General features: G+C 49.2%; 1 protein-coding gene across 1 annotated transcript in view; it reads left to right on the top strand.

Annotated features, from left to right (window-relative positions):
* LOC8041145 (axin-1) overlaps positions 1 to 16,723 on the top strand; it is a 33,935-nt gene that overhangs the window by 4,836 nt on the left and 12,376 nt on the right. The window contains exons 2-8 of the mRNA XM_040206578.2: positions 1,944 to 2,166; positions 7,363 to 7,599; positions 10,144 to 10,446; positions 12,177 to 12,454; positions 13,167 to 13,310; positions 14,192 to 14,306; positions 15,077 to 15,499. Coding sequence (XP_040062512.1) covers positions 2,062 to 2,166; positions 7,363 to 7,599; positions 10,144 to 10,446; positions 12,177 to 12,454; positions 13,167 to 13,310; positions 14,192 to 14,306; positions 15,077 to 15,499 — 1,605 coding nt within the window. The 5' untranslated portion in view covers positions 1,944 to 2,061. The remainder of the gene's footprint in view (positions 1 to 1,943; positions 2,167 to 7,362; positions 7,600 to 10,143; positions 10,447 to 12,176; positions 12,455 to 13,166; positions 13,311 to 14,191; positions 14,307 to 15,076; positions 15,500 to 16,723) is intronic.

Raw genomic sequence — 16,723 nt, 5'->3', positions numbered from 1 at the left:
CTGAAATCGTAATGGTCTTTACCATTTCTTTTTTTTAACTGAAGGTCTCTGCTAACAACACTGAATAAATGATGTCAGCGGCAGGCACTGCTTCACCGTTAGGGCAGTGAAACTTATTCCCATGTGATTACAAGAAGTTCAAGGGGAATCGGTGGCCGAGTGGGCTAGCGCACAACAGCTCGGAGCACGTGGAGCGGAAGCTTGTGGTGCATAACTCAGGTATCCTGGGTTCAGTCCCCCACCTCTACCCGTTTCGATCTGGATGAGTATCGTACCGCCATGCGGCCGTAGATCACTACTGCGTGATGGACGTTAGACCTCAGGCTAGCGGTTGTACTGCACTGGCTAAATTTCTCATCTACAGCTGTGTTTGCCCGTTGAGGCAGACTAAGTTCTAGGCCGTATAAACAAAAGAACACACCAATTTTTTTTTTTTTTTTTTAACAAGTAGTTTAATTATGAAAAATGAATGCTGTCCAAACTCAGCAGCCTAAAAAAACAATAAAAAACAACAACAACAGATATTTTGTTTTTTTAATTGCCTGCTTGTGCCTGCCAGCGATGTGCTGCTGGGAAGCATAAGAATATGTGAATGTTTGTTTCTGGCATGGCCTTCATTTGCCGTTTTCTCAATAACTTTTAGAATTTAGAGGTGCAGATGTGTCTCAATAATATGGTGTCTGTATACCCTGCTACGTAGACACATACCTTGCTACGTAGCCAAAACTTTTGGGGACAAAATCGGTAACTATGGGCACTCTGGACTCGTTCTTATGGATGACTTAGAACCTTACATAATGGACATGATGGTACAGAGGTGTCCACATTAACTAGACACAACTGCACTGAATAGCATGCCTAAAAGAGGGAAGCCCAAGTATTCAAAAGATGTAGATAGTTTGCATAGCTAAAAAAATCGGCAGATTACCCTTTTAGATAGCCCACTTTTAGTAAGTGTAGTGTTTGGATCAATGATGACCTCGGCGTAAATGCAGCTAGTTAGCTACCGCAGGCATAAGCGAACATTGCTTACTGGAAGGTACAGTTATCTTTGCTACACTGACCCTCGCCACGATAACAAGTTTGGCAGGGACACATACACTAGAAATGGCATTTCTTCAACTTTTTTTTTTGCGTTTCGAATGTTAGTTTATTTCTTACTTTCAACCGATTTGCGCTCGATTTTAGGTGGGTTTTCTCTCGGGGTGTTACAGTATCTTTTTTAACTCCCCAGCCTTTGCCCTTTCTGGTATGCTATTTAATTTAGTATATTGCAAAATTCAGAATAATTAATGCGAAATTGGCAAATGGAGGTGATGCCAAGCCAACTTTCGAATATACCCGCGCTTTTCAGGGCCATGACGTCAGTGGCAGGCGGGCTTGCAGGTTGAGCAGGCAGTATAAAAAGGAGAGCATGCTGGTGCAAACTTCCAAAGCATGAATTCGGCATCATGAAACTGCGTATAAATCAGTTGGGAACAAAAGTTTTACATTCCAAAGAGTGAACCCTCTGCCTGCTGCTGCCGTCACTTTTTCTTTGTAGCCAGTAGAGATTTTCAGTTTAAAAAAAAGTAAAGCAGCAAGGACCAAAAAAAGAAATGATTTATTAACTTTGCAAAAACAAAATTTTGGCCTAATATTTGGGTTATTAGTCCAGCTATGTTGGTGCATTTCAGTGGCGTAGCCAGGAGTTTTTTTGGGGGGGGGGGGGGGCTGGGGCTGGGATGTCCATGACTGGGTTACGGAGAGGGGGAGGGGGAGTCAAAATGCATGTGTATATTATAGGGTCTGCTGAAGTTCAGGAGGGCTAAAGCCCCATAAGCCCCCCGCTCCCCCCTCCCCCTGGCTATGCCCCTGGTGCATTAGTAAATTTTTGTGTCAAATTGGAGACCACAAAAAGAACACCGGAGTGCCCGTCTTAACAAGGTTGCGCACAATTTCAGAAGCATCCGCTGTCCTCCGAGGATGTGTGACGAGCGGCGGTGGAGGAGGCATGCTGCTCGGAGGACGTCTCGGAGTGCGGAGGGGCGTCGCTGAGGCAGCGGAGGCGGGAGGCGCGGCATGGGGGATGTCGGCTCCGAGGTGCGACAGCCCGCCGATGGCACAGAGCGCCCCCACCACCGCGACAGGTCGCCGGGTGCCCCGCCACCGTGGGACCCCGGCAAGGTAATATGGCCGTCTCCTCCGTTCGTCTCTGTAAGCACTCGTTTATAAAAGCACCAAAAGGAGGCGTGGTTGCACGTTTACATCCCCGCGAACCCTACAGTAGGCACCGCGCTTCTTGCGACATTCGTCTAATATTTTATGACCAGTTCTCCGGGTGATTAGCTAAAGGTCCGGTTAGCGAGTGCTTTGTTGGAGATTTTTTGATACGCCTGTGAGACGACCGATCCTGTCATATCTGGGGAGTAGCACAGTGGAAGGACCTCAGTGGACTACCAACTTTATGGTTTCTGTAGAACTTGGCCGTCCCAGGAATTTCAACATCAATAGGTTCGGAAGGCTTGCTGAAACGGAGTGCACGGCTTGTGTTTGTAAACGGAAAGAGGGTCTATACTTCGTCGTAACGTAACTTGGCAAACTGCGAAGACTATAGTTCGTGAACCAGTCGGCGCGTTTGAGAGGCACGCGTGGACTACACTCTGTCTGACTAGTTGCATGCATTGCTGGCAAAGCCATGGGCGGGAGAGGCAGGAAAACCGTTCTTGTACTCGTTTCAAGTGGCGGGCTAATCTTGTGGTGCGAGAAAAGTGAAGTCCGACAAGTACAAAATGGGGTTCGGGTAAGGGGAGTTCCTCGTTCCTCTCTTCTCCAACTGCTTGAGCTGTGCTCTCGCCCCCGTACCTTTGGCGAAGACTGTCACATGCTTCTACCCCGCCGCTCTTATTGGCTCTGGGGGACTGTGCGTTTGCTCTTTACCAACTTACGGTAAAACAAAGCATAGCATGGTGCCTGAAACGCGTCTTTTACTGGTACATTTAATGCGACCTCGTTCGTTCTTTTTCGATTTCCGCCCGATGACGTTTCACCTGTGTCGCGCCGTTGCCTGTTGCGATTCGGGAGGTGGTACAGCAGTCATCTGTTCTGCCGTGGCTCGTTGTGCAGTACTACAGGCTACGACAGCTAAAGCTGACACGAGATGGGGACGCCACGACAACAGTGCCTTGCGTCTGCTCATCTTCTTAGCCGTCATGTACGAACGCGCTAGTCACATGCCACGAGCGAGTGCCCTGGCACCATTCGCTTCTCAGGGCCGCTCATTCCAGTGGTGCGTCGCCATTTGCTATATTTTTCTACTCTGCGTGTGTTCCTGATTATATATGTGACATGTTTTTTTGTTTTGTTTTGTTGCGCTACCATACTCTGTGCTTGCTTTTTCGTATAACTTGATCAATGTATCCTTCCTACCTTGGCTGTCCTCCAGCGGCTGGCAATATCAATAAATAAGTAAAAATTCGCTTCCAAGGGCCGCACAAGGTATGGGCTTCATGCGCTGGTGCATTTTACGCTACTTGTTGGAGGAGACGCAAACGCATGAAGGGGCTCTATTCACCTCGAGATCGAACCGTGTTGCCACCGTGCGGCCGAAATTGGAAACGCGCGAAAGCGGGGATATTGCCGTGCGTCGTCTGCTACGGGCACACGCTCAGAAGCATGGATCTCGACGACGTAAGCCCGTTTCAGGCTGAGCTTGACATTCCTTATTAAATGTTTTATGTTTTTGTTGCCGTTTCTTCTTACTAAAGGTTATGTTCTATCATTTCCCATGCGTAGAAATTCAGCAAAGCGATCATTATTAAGTCGGAAGCTTCCATAATCTTAAGTGTGTTGGTTTGTATACAATCGCTGGTCCCACATATTTTTGTTATCTCGCACAAACCGTGGCTTTCATAAAGCATTGAATGTTGAGTGGGTCTGTGGTTTGATTAGAAAATTAACCCGACTGATCGCTATCCTTTAATAGACTAATCAATAAAAAAATCTGTATGTTGATTTTTCGCCGGTCATATTGCGTGAAAGACGTTAAAGCTACACATTTTTTTACTGGTTTTACTATGTCATAAATGGCATATTGCATCCCCATTCTATACTTCACGTTGTGAGAACTACATAAATATGAAATATTTTTAAATGAATTATTTTTTAAGTTATTATTTAAACCGTATAATCACCGTCGGCGAAATGACAAGCACGCTGAAGTGGTTTACCGTGCAAGCCTGTGTCAGAAGACGTAAAGACGTCAAAAATATTAAAGCAGACATTTTTCACTCCTTGTTGACTTTCTCCAGCACGACTCCAATTAACCGGCAAAAAAAAAATTGCAATAAAGCATTACTTGAATAATCTGAAAGTTAATCGATGAACTGCCCAGTCCCAATATACGTTAGGTGAGGGTGGAGGGTGATCAGAAAGTCTTGTGAAGGTCGCTAGCCCTCATTAGTAAAAGAGTATCACTGTGGCCGATGCTGTCTCTGTTGTGGTGTGCGTCGTTTGTTTGGGTTGCAAAAGTCTAACTGTGTTTGAATAGAAGATTATTTAGCCAGGAATTTATAATATTAGCCTCTTGACATCCGCGGCCCTCACCAAGAAAATTGAAGCGGTGAACCCACACCGAGAAAAGCATTTAATAACAGGAAAATTGCTGCGGGGCTCGGTTACACTTGTTTATTACAGTCACACCAGATATATTGGAACAGTTTGTTTCACTTATTTCAGTTGTCCTGCCAACCGTGCAGTTTGCAGATCTTAACTAGAAGAGACACTCTTTCCTCATTGTGATGCAGTAGATTTGTTCAGACTCCAAGAAACTTACCCACACTATGGCACGGTAAAAGGGCAGAGGAACTCAATAGCATGGTAATTTACAATACAGCGCTAATTTATCTTCATTCTAAATATTTATATTGCTGCAAAATCTAGAAGTAAAAAAAAAAAACATAGAAGCTGCGATTTCACAGCCTACAGTACCAGTATTATGTTATCTGGGTTGGAATTTGTTATTTTTTTAAATCCCCACGTTGATGAACCGATACATCCATCTTAAAAGAAACAAATATTTAACATAAATATTCCAGTTCAGCCGGAGACAGGCATCAGTCGTGGTGATCCATGCTTTCCAACGTCTGCCTAGAGCAGACGACGCACCCACAGAAGCGATTATATAAATTTAGGCCGCACGCTGGCAACACGATTCAATCTTCACTGAAGCACCGAACAGTACTGCATCTTTTTCCGCTAGAATTGTTTTCCCACCGATGGCATGCGACAAAATAAACGCAAGAATCTACGCCGTCTCGCGTGCGAACGTGGAGAGCTTGTGGGGTGGCCGTTCTCCTATCCCCGCTTTGATGATGATGATAGCGCGACCGTAGCGCCACCTCTAGGTCGATCTCGAGGCCAATAGTCGGTGACGGGTTTAAGTGCTCAGGGGAAGCTCCTTTCATCTCTTTCCACTTTAACATAGCGAAAGCTGGAGAGGAGGCGACCTCCTCTCTGTCGTTCGTTCTGCCATAGTGGAAAGATTGTGGGAAAAGCGTCCCCTCAACTCTTAACCTGCCACCGACTGTAGTTCCTGCCGGTGTCCCATGCGTGTAAGCACTTTAGGCGTGAAGGTAGCTTTTCCAGGCTTGCAATAGACTACTTCCATAAAGCCCTGCATGCAACACGGCGCGCGTTGCACTCTGGGAACTAGTTGGCCAGGGAGGAGAGTGGTGTGGTTTCGGTTTCGATCAACACGTCGACTGAGGTCACACACAGAGCGTGGATGATTAACGGCTGTTATCTCATGCTTTCTGGTCTTGAGAGCGTCATTTGTGGTCTCTAAACTAACCTGAATGGCCAGACCTCGAAGCTTTAGCACAAGCCCGAGACATATAGCATGTTTTAATGAATGCTTGTTGCATTTTTGTACTTGAGCCTTTCTGTCAGCGTTTCGAGGTATGTGGACGAGCCAATGCTGGGAATTTCGGCGCTGCGGAGCTCGGGGATCTTGCTTGTGTGCAGATCAGCAAGCTGTAGCAACCAATAAGTATGCATACATCGAGCTCGAGCCTTCACATTAGTAATGTAGATCAGGAAGTTTGTTTCGTGCGTCAATAGACGAAATATAACTTTTTACAATTACTGCTTTTCTTAAATTAATACGCCTGAGTATGCGAGGTAAAACTCTGAGGCGTCATTGAAAAGCTCCATTTGAACACACTTCTCATCTCTTATCTGTACTGCCCCGGAGCACTGCACGAAGTGAATTTTCCACCCGCTTGCATTCCACTAATATTCAACATCGCGTATGCGCATAAGTTATCCTGCAATCATATAGGCACCATTAGCACATACAAACCGTTTTAAGAAAGCAAAAGTCGAGCACTTGTGTGAAGAATGTCGCACCGTTCGCCGGAAGTGCGCCGGACGGGCATGAACTTTTATGCGGTGCGCCAAACGAGCGAAATTATTCAAAGCGCATTTGACGGTTGCTAATGGCTATAATATTTGTTATGTGTTTGCTTTCTTCCTGACTGAGTATGCCGAGATAATTTCAGACACACCGTTCAGGCACAGATCTTGGGCGACAGGGAAAGCTCGTCCAAAAAGGCTTATCGAGGAGTAGGGGATGCTTGTTAAGGGCCTCCGTCGTAGCAAGCCGATCTCAGTGTTTGCGAAAACTTAATCTTCTATCAGCATAAAATTTGAGTGTGAGATATGTGATGACACAAGGAAGACATCGTAGTAACTTTTGTGCAGCAGTGAGGTAGAATTTACTGCGTTTCCTTAAAAGTTCATGCGCCAACGCTGGGCTCAACTGTGATAATCCTGTGAAGATGCGGCTTGCTTTTCGCTCAATGAAGTAACAAGAGGCGGACGTTTGGCAAGCAAAATACGTGTAGGGCTCAAGGTGACCAAATTTCAGCTGTAGTTCACTGGTACTAGACAGGATTACTGACATTGAGCTCAAAGATGCACTCGTGGGGTGAGGTGACTAAGCCACGTCTTACTACGTTTGCATACGCACGCACAATATCCGGTGTTTAGGGAACCAAGGAAAGTGCCCCGGTCTTCGTTTTCCATCGCTCGAGAATAAGTGTATTGTGCATTCGTAAAAAGTCAGATAATCGAAAACGCAATCAGCGCGTTCGGTCGCGGCGTGATAACATGAGATGAACCTGCTCACTCGAAACCGAAACTAAGTGGCCAACTAGTTCCCAGCGTGCATTGCGTGGTATTTCGCCGCATTGGGGCGCGTCGGTTTTGGAAGAAGTCCATTGCACACCCTCGCACGAGCCGAGAAATGACGGTTCATAAAGACGGCGTGTGGCTCTGGCGATGCAATGATCCGCGCTGGCCTCACGGAGCTCATTTACGCAGGTCTCGCAGACGGACCTCCGCTCCCTGCCTTCAGGATGCAGCGGGGGAGGGGAGGAGAGGGGCCCCCAGGGGTGCCTGCGGTGGGCGTGCGACCTGCGCAGCCTGTTGTGCGACCACGAGGGACTCCAGCTCCTGGAGGCCTTCCTGGAGCAGGAGGGGGCGGACACGGGCTGCCTGTCCTTCTGGTACGCCTGCAACGGGTTCCGCTCCTGCGACGACCCGGAGGTCAAGCTGCAGGTGAGGCGCGGAGGGACGGGGCGTCGGAGTTGTTGGGGGCTTTGTACTGCGATAGGGAGTTGGGATGAGCTACAGCGAGAATCGGAAAAATTTTGGGAAGCTTGCTTCACGCCTACTGCGCATCTGAATTGAGGAATTGAGCGCGGGTTTTGGGAAGACCTCAGATATGCTGCGAGATCTGATAGGGAAATTGGACTGAAGCATTGTAAGTATTTGGGGAAACTACCTGTGGCTGCAAGTTTTGATTGGGAAAATTGGTCAAAGCATTGCGAGGATTAGGATAACCTGGGAGAAGCATTACCTGTGCTGTAGCATCAGATAGGGAATTGGGCTAAACGGGACACTGACACCCCCCAAATTTATTTTTTTAATTTTTTTCCAGACGTTTATTATGGTGTAAGACTACCCAATCAGTATTTCGCTACAACATCACATATATTTTTAATGAAGTAAAAAAACGCACCTCCTTGTAACCGAAACTGGACTGGGAAGGACGAAGAAACAGAGGTGGAGAGAGTTGACGGAAGTCACATGGCTCTGGAACTTTTCTATTTCCAATCAACGTATTTGCAGCTTCTTAGAAGCCACAAAAAATGGATATCATATTTCTTTTCCATTTTTAATATTGTGTGTGTGCCTTCGATGACCCACGACTTTGAATATATTTGGTGGTTGTGCCTAAACCATAGAAAACGGCATGTGACCACAGATAGGAGAGTGAGCGTGACCCAAATCGACCAGTTCTCGGGTGGAAAGAAAACGAGTTGCAAGCAGCGATTTGTTTTCTGGGTATTTGGGCTCTCAAATGTCATGTACAAATAAAAACCTTGGCATGCATAAATGCCCTGTCAGTGTCCCCTTAAAGGGGCCCTGCAATCCTATTTAAGCGTCTTACCTTTTTTTGCGGTTTCCACGTCTCTTGGGGTTCGGGCAAGCCAGCGGGCACGGAGAGAGTAACTATATATCGGTGCGTCATATTTTTACCGGACAGCGCGGAAACCTCCTCCACCGACGAGGGCGACCCGCGTTGCCGAAAGCGTGCGATATGTGATGTCTTTGGTCCTGGGCTTACTACTGGTCAGAGCCGCTAAAAGCTTTTTTTTTACTCGAGATACAAAATATAAGTGTCGCGAACCGTTTCAATTATTTATGGATGTAGTTTTTGTTGAGTATTTTATATTAGAAAAGAAACAAATACAGTTTATAAAGTACGGAAACAAGAAAAGACCCATTGATAAACCTGCCACCAAGCGGCGGAAAAAATGGCGCATACTAGAAAGGGCCAGTGGGGTGAGGTGCCAACGAACGGCGCACATAGAAAGGTCCCGGTTGTACACGGCGGCGCTGCGGTCTTCTACCGGCTCGAGGATCCGACCAGTTTCGAGCGTTCCGAAGGCCTTCGGCACGGGCTTTGCTGGCAATTTGGCCATTTGGCGGTATGGCAGCGCAAAGTGGCTCTTATTCTAAACTGATCTTTACCCCGTGTTTGCTGTCGTTTGTGGCCAATGAAGTGTTATGCTGAATTAGTCTCTAATCGCGCAGCAAAAGCAATGCGAGCCGCCCTGGCCGCCCGCTTCATACAGCCTATCCAACACGTGCTTTAGTGGCGCCCTCTCGAGCCGTCGACACGGAGTGCGGCAGCCGTGAGCACTCGATGAGCTCGCTACTCCTCCTCTAGTTCATGGCCACTCAAGCCAGGGCCTACGACGTCACGAAGGAGGTTATTTTTTGCTTGTTTTTGTAATTCTAATTTGCCTATAACTTTTAAAATAAAGCAAAATTTGAGAAACGAAAAGTTTCTTTAGGTTACTACGTTCAGTGCGCTCAGGTTCGGTGCAAACTAAAAAACGGTCAAAACGTTGTTCCGGGCCCCTTAAAAGCTTGACATACAAACAGTTTTTCCTCAAGGTAGAAAAATCCTCCTTGCCACCCTTCCCATTTCCCCCTCTCCTGCTGCTATCTTGATGGTGGTAGTGGTGGCTCTTTTTGTTGCTGCATCTTGGGGCTAGATGAGCCACAAGCTTATCCTGGCAGCGCTAAAGTAATGATGCCGAATCTGTCCAATCCACCTGAAACATCGAGCCAAGCCGACAGTCAAGCCAGCGAAAAATCCAAAATGGCAAGCCTCTCGGCGATCGCCACTCGTAACTCTTTTAGTCCGAAAAACTGAACTTTCGGACTGCAAACTGTTTGAAAAATTGGTTGTTAATATCTGCTATTTCGATTGGGTAAGTCGTGGTTCCTCGTCGGTGTCCAAAATAACAAACAAGCAAGTCCGAATGTTTGGCGTCCGCAAAAACGGTCGGAGTCTGATACTACTTTTTTAGCACGTCATTCTTTCTTGGCCTTTCTGAGAATGTTCTAGACGACCATATCTCGTGGACAGAACATACATTTGGTTTGCAAATACTGCAAATCCATTGCTGTAACGAAATGCAGTTCTGTGGTCACTTCACGGGTGGCGCCCTGATCGTCCGACGTTGCAAGGGCTCGGTTGTATGCAGAAGTGAGTGCGTGAACGGGCCTGCTACTGTTTCCACGCAGTACATGAGGAGCATCTACAAGAACTACATCCGCAAGCACGTGGTAGAGCTGTCGCCCGCCACGCGCGCTGAGATAGAGGAGCGGATCAAGGAGGGCTCGGCCAATTCGACGACCTTCGACCGCGCCCAGCGGGAGTTCGAGTCGTTCCTCGAGCGCGACGCCTACCCCAAGTTCCTCCAGTCGGACCTCTACGTGGAGAGGGTTGAGCAGACGCACGCCCGCCTGCCGCAGGCGTCGTCGTCGGCTCCGCCCAGGGTTGCCGTCGGAAGGAGTCCTGCTGCTGCGTCCAACGTCTGCGCTGCGGTGCGAATGGCCTTTTTGGAGGAGGATGGAATTTCTGAGCGATAGCTGCGTGTGGGAACCGTCCAGAATGCTTACCCGGTTCAAACATTGTCGGTGATTTTCAGAAATATTAAGTTGGAAAGGGCAACCAACGGAGCCCGCAAATGCGCGGAGACGAACGGCAAATGCCACCGGGAACGCGCCCCATTTTTCTTAATTGAAATCTTCTGAAAATTGTTGATAACACTTTTGAACCAGGTAAGAGTTCCGAAACTTTGGCTTGTGGGCTTGACAGCTTAGTGCTACGTTTGGGTGGGGCCGAGCATCTGGCGATGCATAGTTTGTTTTTGCGGAGAGATAAGCACGGTTCTTTTTTCCTGAAACGTGGGGTACAATGTTAAGGTCTAAAGCAGTGGTTCTCAACCATCGATGTTTCGCGGACCCCTTGTGGATTGGCGGAGATGATGGAGGACCCCGTTCGGGGTGAGGGGAGGGGGAAGGTATAGGGTAGCTATCATAATAATTGAATAAAAAAAGTGAAAGCCGTTTACAACTCCCTGTAACACCGAATTAGAGCTCAGCTCTTGAGGAGGAGGGGGAGGGAAGGGTACTGGGGGGGTAAAGTGACCTGGGGGGGGGGGGGGTCACGTGAAGATGCCGATGATGTCATCAGTGAAGTCACTGATGACATCATCAGTGACGATGACGATGCGGACTCCGATGACGTCATCAACGACTATGACGATGCGGATGCCGGTGACGTCATCAGTGACGTCATTCGTGATGATGACGATGCGGATGCCGGTGACGTCATCAGTGACGATGACGATGCGGATGCCGGTGACGTCATCAGTGATGATGACGATGCGGATGCCGGTGATGTCATCAGTGACGTCACTGATGACGTCATCAGCGATGATGACGATGCGGATGCCGGTGAGGTAATTAGTGACGTCACTGATGACGATGCGGATGCCGGTGAGGTAATTAGTGACGTCACTGATGACGTCATCAGCGATGATGACGATGCGGATGTCGGTGAGGTAATCAGTGACGTCACTGATGACGTAATCAGTGACGTCACTGATGACGTCATCAGTGACGATGACGATGCGGATGCCGGTGACGTCATCAGCGACGATGACGTCATCGGGGAGGTCACGTGACCCTGGGGGTGGTCACGTGACCTCGGTGGGGGGGGGGGGGGGGCGTGTCCCGTGACTTCAGGGGGGGTCACGTGACCTTGCGGGTCACACCTTGGGGGTCACGTGACCTTGCGGGTCGCGTGACCTTGGGGTGACCTTGGTTACGGCGACGCCGACGCCGCTCAAGCCGGGAACAGGCCCCTAAGAGCTGCGCTCTAAAAGATTTCAGTAAGGGCTAGTGTAAAGTAGACCTTTCTTATTGACTTGCACACGAGGAAACTCGCCCAAAAACTAAAACATTTCTTCTCGACCTGGAAAAAACAATTTTATTGCCGGGCTGGACTGATGAACGCGGACCCCTAGAATGCCTTCACGGACCCTGAAGGGTCCGCGAACCCCCCTTTGAGAACCCCTGGTCTAAAGGAACAACATCTTTGGACAAAAATAAGTTGAATGCGGTCTCTTGACCTCGAGCTCTTACTAAGGTCACTGGGACATTAATGGGCCGAAGAAATTTACCTGTCTTGCATACTTTTCATTTTGTCCCTGTTGTTTCTGCTTCCTTTGTTCCTTCTCGCTTTCTTATGTCGTCTGCCGTCGGAACAGGTGGACAGCCAGTGCTCCGTGGCGGTTCCCGGACCGTCTTCGGGCTTGACTTGCGAGCCGGCCTCGTCGTCCGGCTGCGAAGACGGCTCGGGGCCCGTACTACTTCCGCAGGGACTAGACATCTTGCCAACGCTCAGGGAAGACGAGGAGTTGGGACCGGAATGGCCGCCGCCCGCGGCTGCTCTGACGCGTCGCAATGTGCGAAAGATGTACCGCTACAGCGATCTGGTGCCGCGACTGGCCAAGGCAGCGTCGGATGTCCCTGTCGCCATGGCAGTGTAAGTAGAATTTCCATTCTCTAGCATTAGACTTAGCTCTCCGTGGAATGGAGTGTTCCATTAAGCCTATGCTCGGCGTCATCTTTTTGTGTGCTATGTTGTGCACTCGCACAGGTAGGTTTTACGACACTATGAAAGCTATGGTGGTCTATGTCAACATAGCACAGAAATGGAGACGCCGACTTTAGTGTTCTGTTAAAGCTAGCATTCTTTTGGGCCTAGGCAATACATGGATTCTGCTGGACACTTCATTTCTGCATTTGTGACTGCAGTTCCAGTTAGTCTGGCTACAATGGACCGCTTTTTTGACAACTACGGTTATGACGATCTACTGGTGGATACATGGGAAAACCGTCAAGGTGTCGAGCAACGGCCGTTGTGCATAAATGTTTTGTTTGCTTATGACAACTTCATTTGAGCGAACGGACTGCCATCCATCTCGACCGACCTCCGAAGCATTTCTTCTGCCCGTCCAACCACGCTTCCTCTCAAGCCTTAGGGGACGAGCGAGTCGCGACGCTCGTGGAAATGAAAACGGCGTGAGAGAAAAACGTGGGGAGACAAGCAGAAGAATTGGAACGTACTGGGTGCTGACTTAGTGACTAAATCTTAAGAGGACATTCCTCTTTTTGAAGGTCCTGTTGAGGTCGGAACAGGAGATCGTACCATGTGTGCAACAGCGCTCACCCGTTTTTCGCCCAACGTGTTACAGGTCCGCACGGTCTGGAACCAGCGGCGGCGGTGTGCCAAACCCGTACCATGTGCGCAACTCCTACTTTGTCCCACCGTCCGCCCAGGACAGCGAGTTGCACAGCCTCTCGTCAGGAGCCTACACCGATGACACCAGCACGGAAGTGTGAGTGCCTTGGCCTCGGCCCCGCAAGACGTGGCCTCGTTTCCTGTCCCTCAATTTCTGCCCGATGATGTCGTGGAAGTGTCGCGCTCTTGTCCGTCACAATGTCGTCTTTTGCTTCACCGTAATTCAGCAAACGATGAATGCTATTGTCCTGGCAAGCCAATCGGCACTTTGGAGGGAGACACGACTATGATCTCGCTATTGTATAATCCACTTATAACTATAGCGAGAAAAAAAGCCCAAAATTCTATAGTTACAACCGACTCGTTGTATCTGGACTAGTAACTGATCGTTACTAATTTAGAAACTCTAGAAACTGATTTCATAAGCGGTACATTGTTACATAGGGTATCGTTATAAGTGTATTGCGCCATAGTTGCACGCCTTACTTTCCTAGCCACGGGTAGGACAAGAAGGAGGACTGCTCTTGTACGAATTTTGAGGGATGGACCGGTCTTCTGGGTAAACAAACGCGACGTCTGGAACGTACAAAAGAGGGCCGCGCTCTTGCCTCCGTACTTTCGGTGAGGGCCGTCACGTGCCTTCCTTCGTTGACCTGATTGGCTCGAAGGGGGGCGTAGCATTTGCTTTTTGCAAAGTTGCGGCGAAATAATGTGCGGTGGCGGTGCAGCGGGGGAGACGGATGCGACAGACGATTGCTTTGCCACGGGTCGTTTTCCGGCTCGATAGTTCGGGGGTGCTTTGGGAGGTGGGAGGTTGCGACGACGGCGACGCTCGCATTCTTCTACGACCAATCGCCGGGGCAGCGAGCTAACGCAACGCAATTCATCACCCCTTTGGGGCCGCTTCCGGGCACCATGACGACGGGGTTGCGTCGGGGTACGAGATGTGGTGTGAAAGATGGCGTCGCACTTTTGCAGGGATGCCAATCCACCAACGAAGGAGACGCGGAGCCAGCGGGCGAGCCAGGGGGCCGCCATCCGCAAGAACGCCAACATCAACCGGGACTCGCTGGGGGAGCACGTCATCATCCCGGTGAGGCCCCGTCGCTTCCGTGCAGCTGCTGCCCTTTCTCGCCGTGCGGCGCCGCCGTCTCAAGGATAGCAGAAACAATGCATGGTGGTCTCTCTTGAACATGCTCGCTGCGACTTTTGCGGCACGACGTCGGCGACGTTTATAGGTCAGATAACCTTGTACACCAAGCCGTGGGGTAATGTCGCGTCGCACCTTGGTACCGCGTTGCATCACATGCATATCCTACATACTTATCGCTAACGAATTTGCGTAATGGAAGTTTATGTGGTACAGTAGACAAAAGGATAGCCTTAGCATCAGAGGTGGATTTCAACATTTTGCTGACCTAGGCTTTAGCCATACCCCCGCTTCCCATGATCAGTGACCATGGGGAGAGGGGGTTGGAGGGGGAACTAGCTAAGTTTAGAATTTAAATTTTCAAATGTATATAGATTTTGAGCTAGAATTCCCAAAATAACTAAATTTGAAGCTAGATTTACAACAAAAACCAGAGCCAATTAATTTGGCGTCGGCCACAAATTGGTTGCCCCCAGAATTCTGCCGCCCTAGGCAGCTGCCTACTTTGCCTATTGGTAAGTCCGCCCCTGCTTAGCATGCAGTATGTCTCGTTAATACGGACACCTCCGTTGCCCCCAAGAATCGTCAGTAAAGCGGTCCAAGCCAGAACTGCACGTGTTCCCCCAGTTCGTCCCTAGAAACATTGTCCGTATGGCGGGGCATCCTTATTAACTAGACGTGACCCCATTCGTCCGTTTCCCCGGCCCCCCCAGCGCACGCAGATGGACCACCCGTACAGCCTGGCTGAGAAAGACCCGGCCCAGTTTGCGGCTTCCATCATTGAAAAGCTGCGGGCTGTCAAGAAGCAGGCCGACTGCGGGGAGAAGATGGAGCGCTTCCACCGCGCCCAGGCTGAGGACTTCCCCAACGCCCGGCTTCCCTCCGGCGGGGCTGCGGCTACGGCTTCGGCTGTGCCCGGCCAGCAAGCCGACCCCGCGTTCTGCGCCGAGAAGTTCTTGGGGCTGGCAGGGGAGGAGGTGAACTCGCAGAGCATCCTGGACGAGCACGTGTCGAGGGTCTTCGACTCGCCGCTGACGCAGACGCCGCCGAGGTCGACGTCGCCGCGGAGGCGGGCTGCGGCGGCAGCGTCCATGTCGCCCTATGCGGTGCTGGGGCACCAGCTGAAGCTGCGTAAGGTAAGGAGGTCGCGGTTGGCTGCCTTTTTCCTTTCTTTTTTCCATTTTGACCTGAGCTGGTTTCGTTGCGGTTGCGCAAAAGTTGGCTTTAACGGTGACCGAGGGGGGAAAGTTAGGGAATCTGAGGGTAAATTGTAGCAGTCTGCCTGAAAAAGCTGGGGAGGAAGGATGGAATTGGGGGAAGTTTTGCGGGGAGACCGAGAGGTTGTGATGTTTTGGGGGAAGATAGGTTTTTTGGGGAATCTGGAGGAAATTGTGGGGAAGAACCTGGTTGAGATGAGTGGAAAGAAAAGGTAATTATCGGGAGACGTGAAAGTTGTGAAATTTTTTGAAAAGTTGTGGGGAATATAAGAAAGACATTTTGGGGAAGTTGGGGAACATAAGAGAAATTGCGGGTAAGTACCTGGAAAAGATAGGGAGAAAGAAGGGTACTTTGGGGGAATTTTGTGGGGAGGTTTGGAAATCGTTGAATCTCGAGAAAAATGGTGGAGTCAAAGAATTTTCGGAAGTTTGTTGGTGCAAATACAGAAAAGTAGGCGAATCATTGGAACATTGTTGGGAAACGTGACAAAAATGGATAAATAGTGAAAACAATGGAGCAATTTAGGGAAACATACATTGCTGACTCCTTTTTATTTCTTTTCTATTGTTAAAGCCCAACATGGAAGTCTGCTTGGTAGCTCGGAATGTCGTTGAAAACTCTTTTCATGTACAACATCCATTTTATAATGTTTGAAATGCAATATAGTTCGAGCATGTCGTGGCATGCAGAAACTACGACATCTCCTAATTGGCTCGTAGTCCTTGCAAATTTACCTCGGGGTTTCTTACAGTGGTGATAAGGACACCCGGGAAGTAAAACTAGAGGTAGAGTAAGGAACCTTTGAAAGGGGCAGTGCAGTTATTTTAATGTTGAAAGAAGTCGCAGCTTGAATTCCTTTTTATTGTTTCCCTGGGCACAAGTGAGAGAAAACGCACCGCCTTCTCCCGAAATGCTGAGATTCCGCTGCGTCATCGAAGAGGAAAAGACATAATTAGCCGGTCCGCAGCCGCGTGGGGAAATCACCGGAACCATGATGTGCCGTCATCGAGAGTACACAGAAGTCAACGAAACCAGTCCCCTTTGCCGCTACGCTTACTGTCAGCCATGTGGCAAACCGTCTTTGTGTGCCACTGTGGTCACATGGTGCTTGTGCTCTTTTGGAAGCTTCTGTGGGTTCTAAA

The sequence above is a fragment of the Ixodes scapularis genome, unplaced genomic scaffold, assembly GCF_016920785.2.
Source record: "Ixodes scapularis isolate PalLabHiFi unplaced genomic scaffold, ASM1692078v2 PGA_scaffold6__148_contigs__length_123643588, whole genome shotgun sequence".
In the NCBI taxonomy this organism is placed as follows: domain Eukaryota; kingdom Metazoa; phylum Arthropoda; class Arachnida; order Ixodida; family Ixodidae; genus Ixodes; species Ixodes scapularis.
This window is presented reverse-complemented; position numbering and strand designations above follow the sequence as displayed.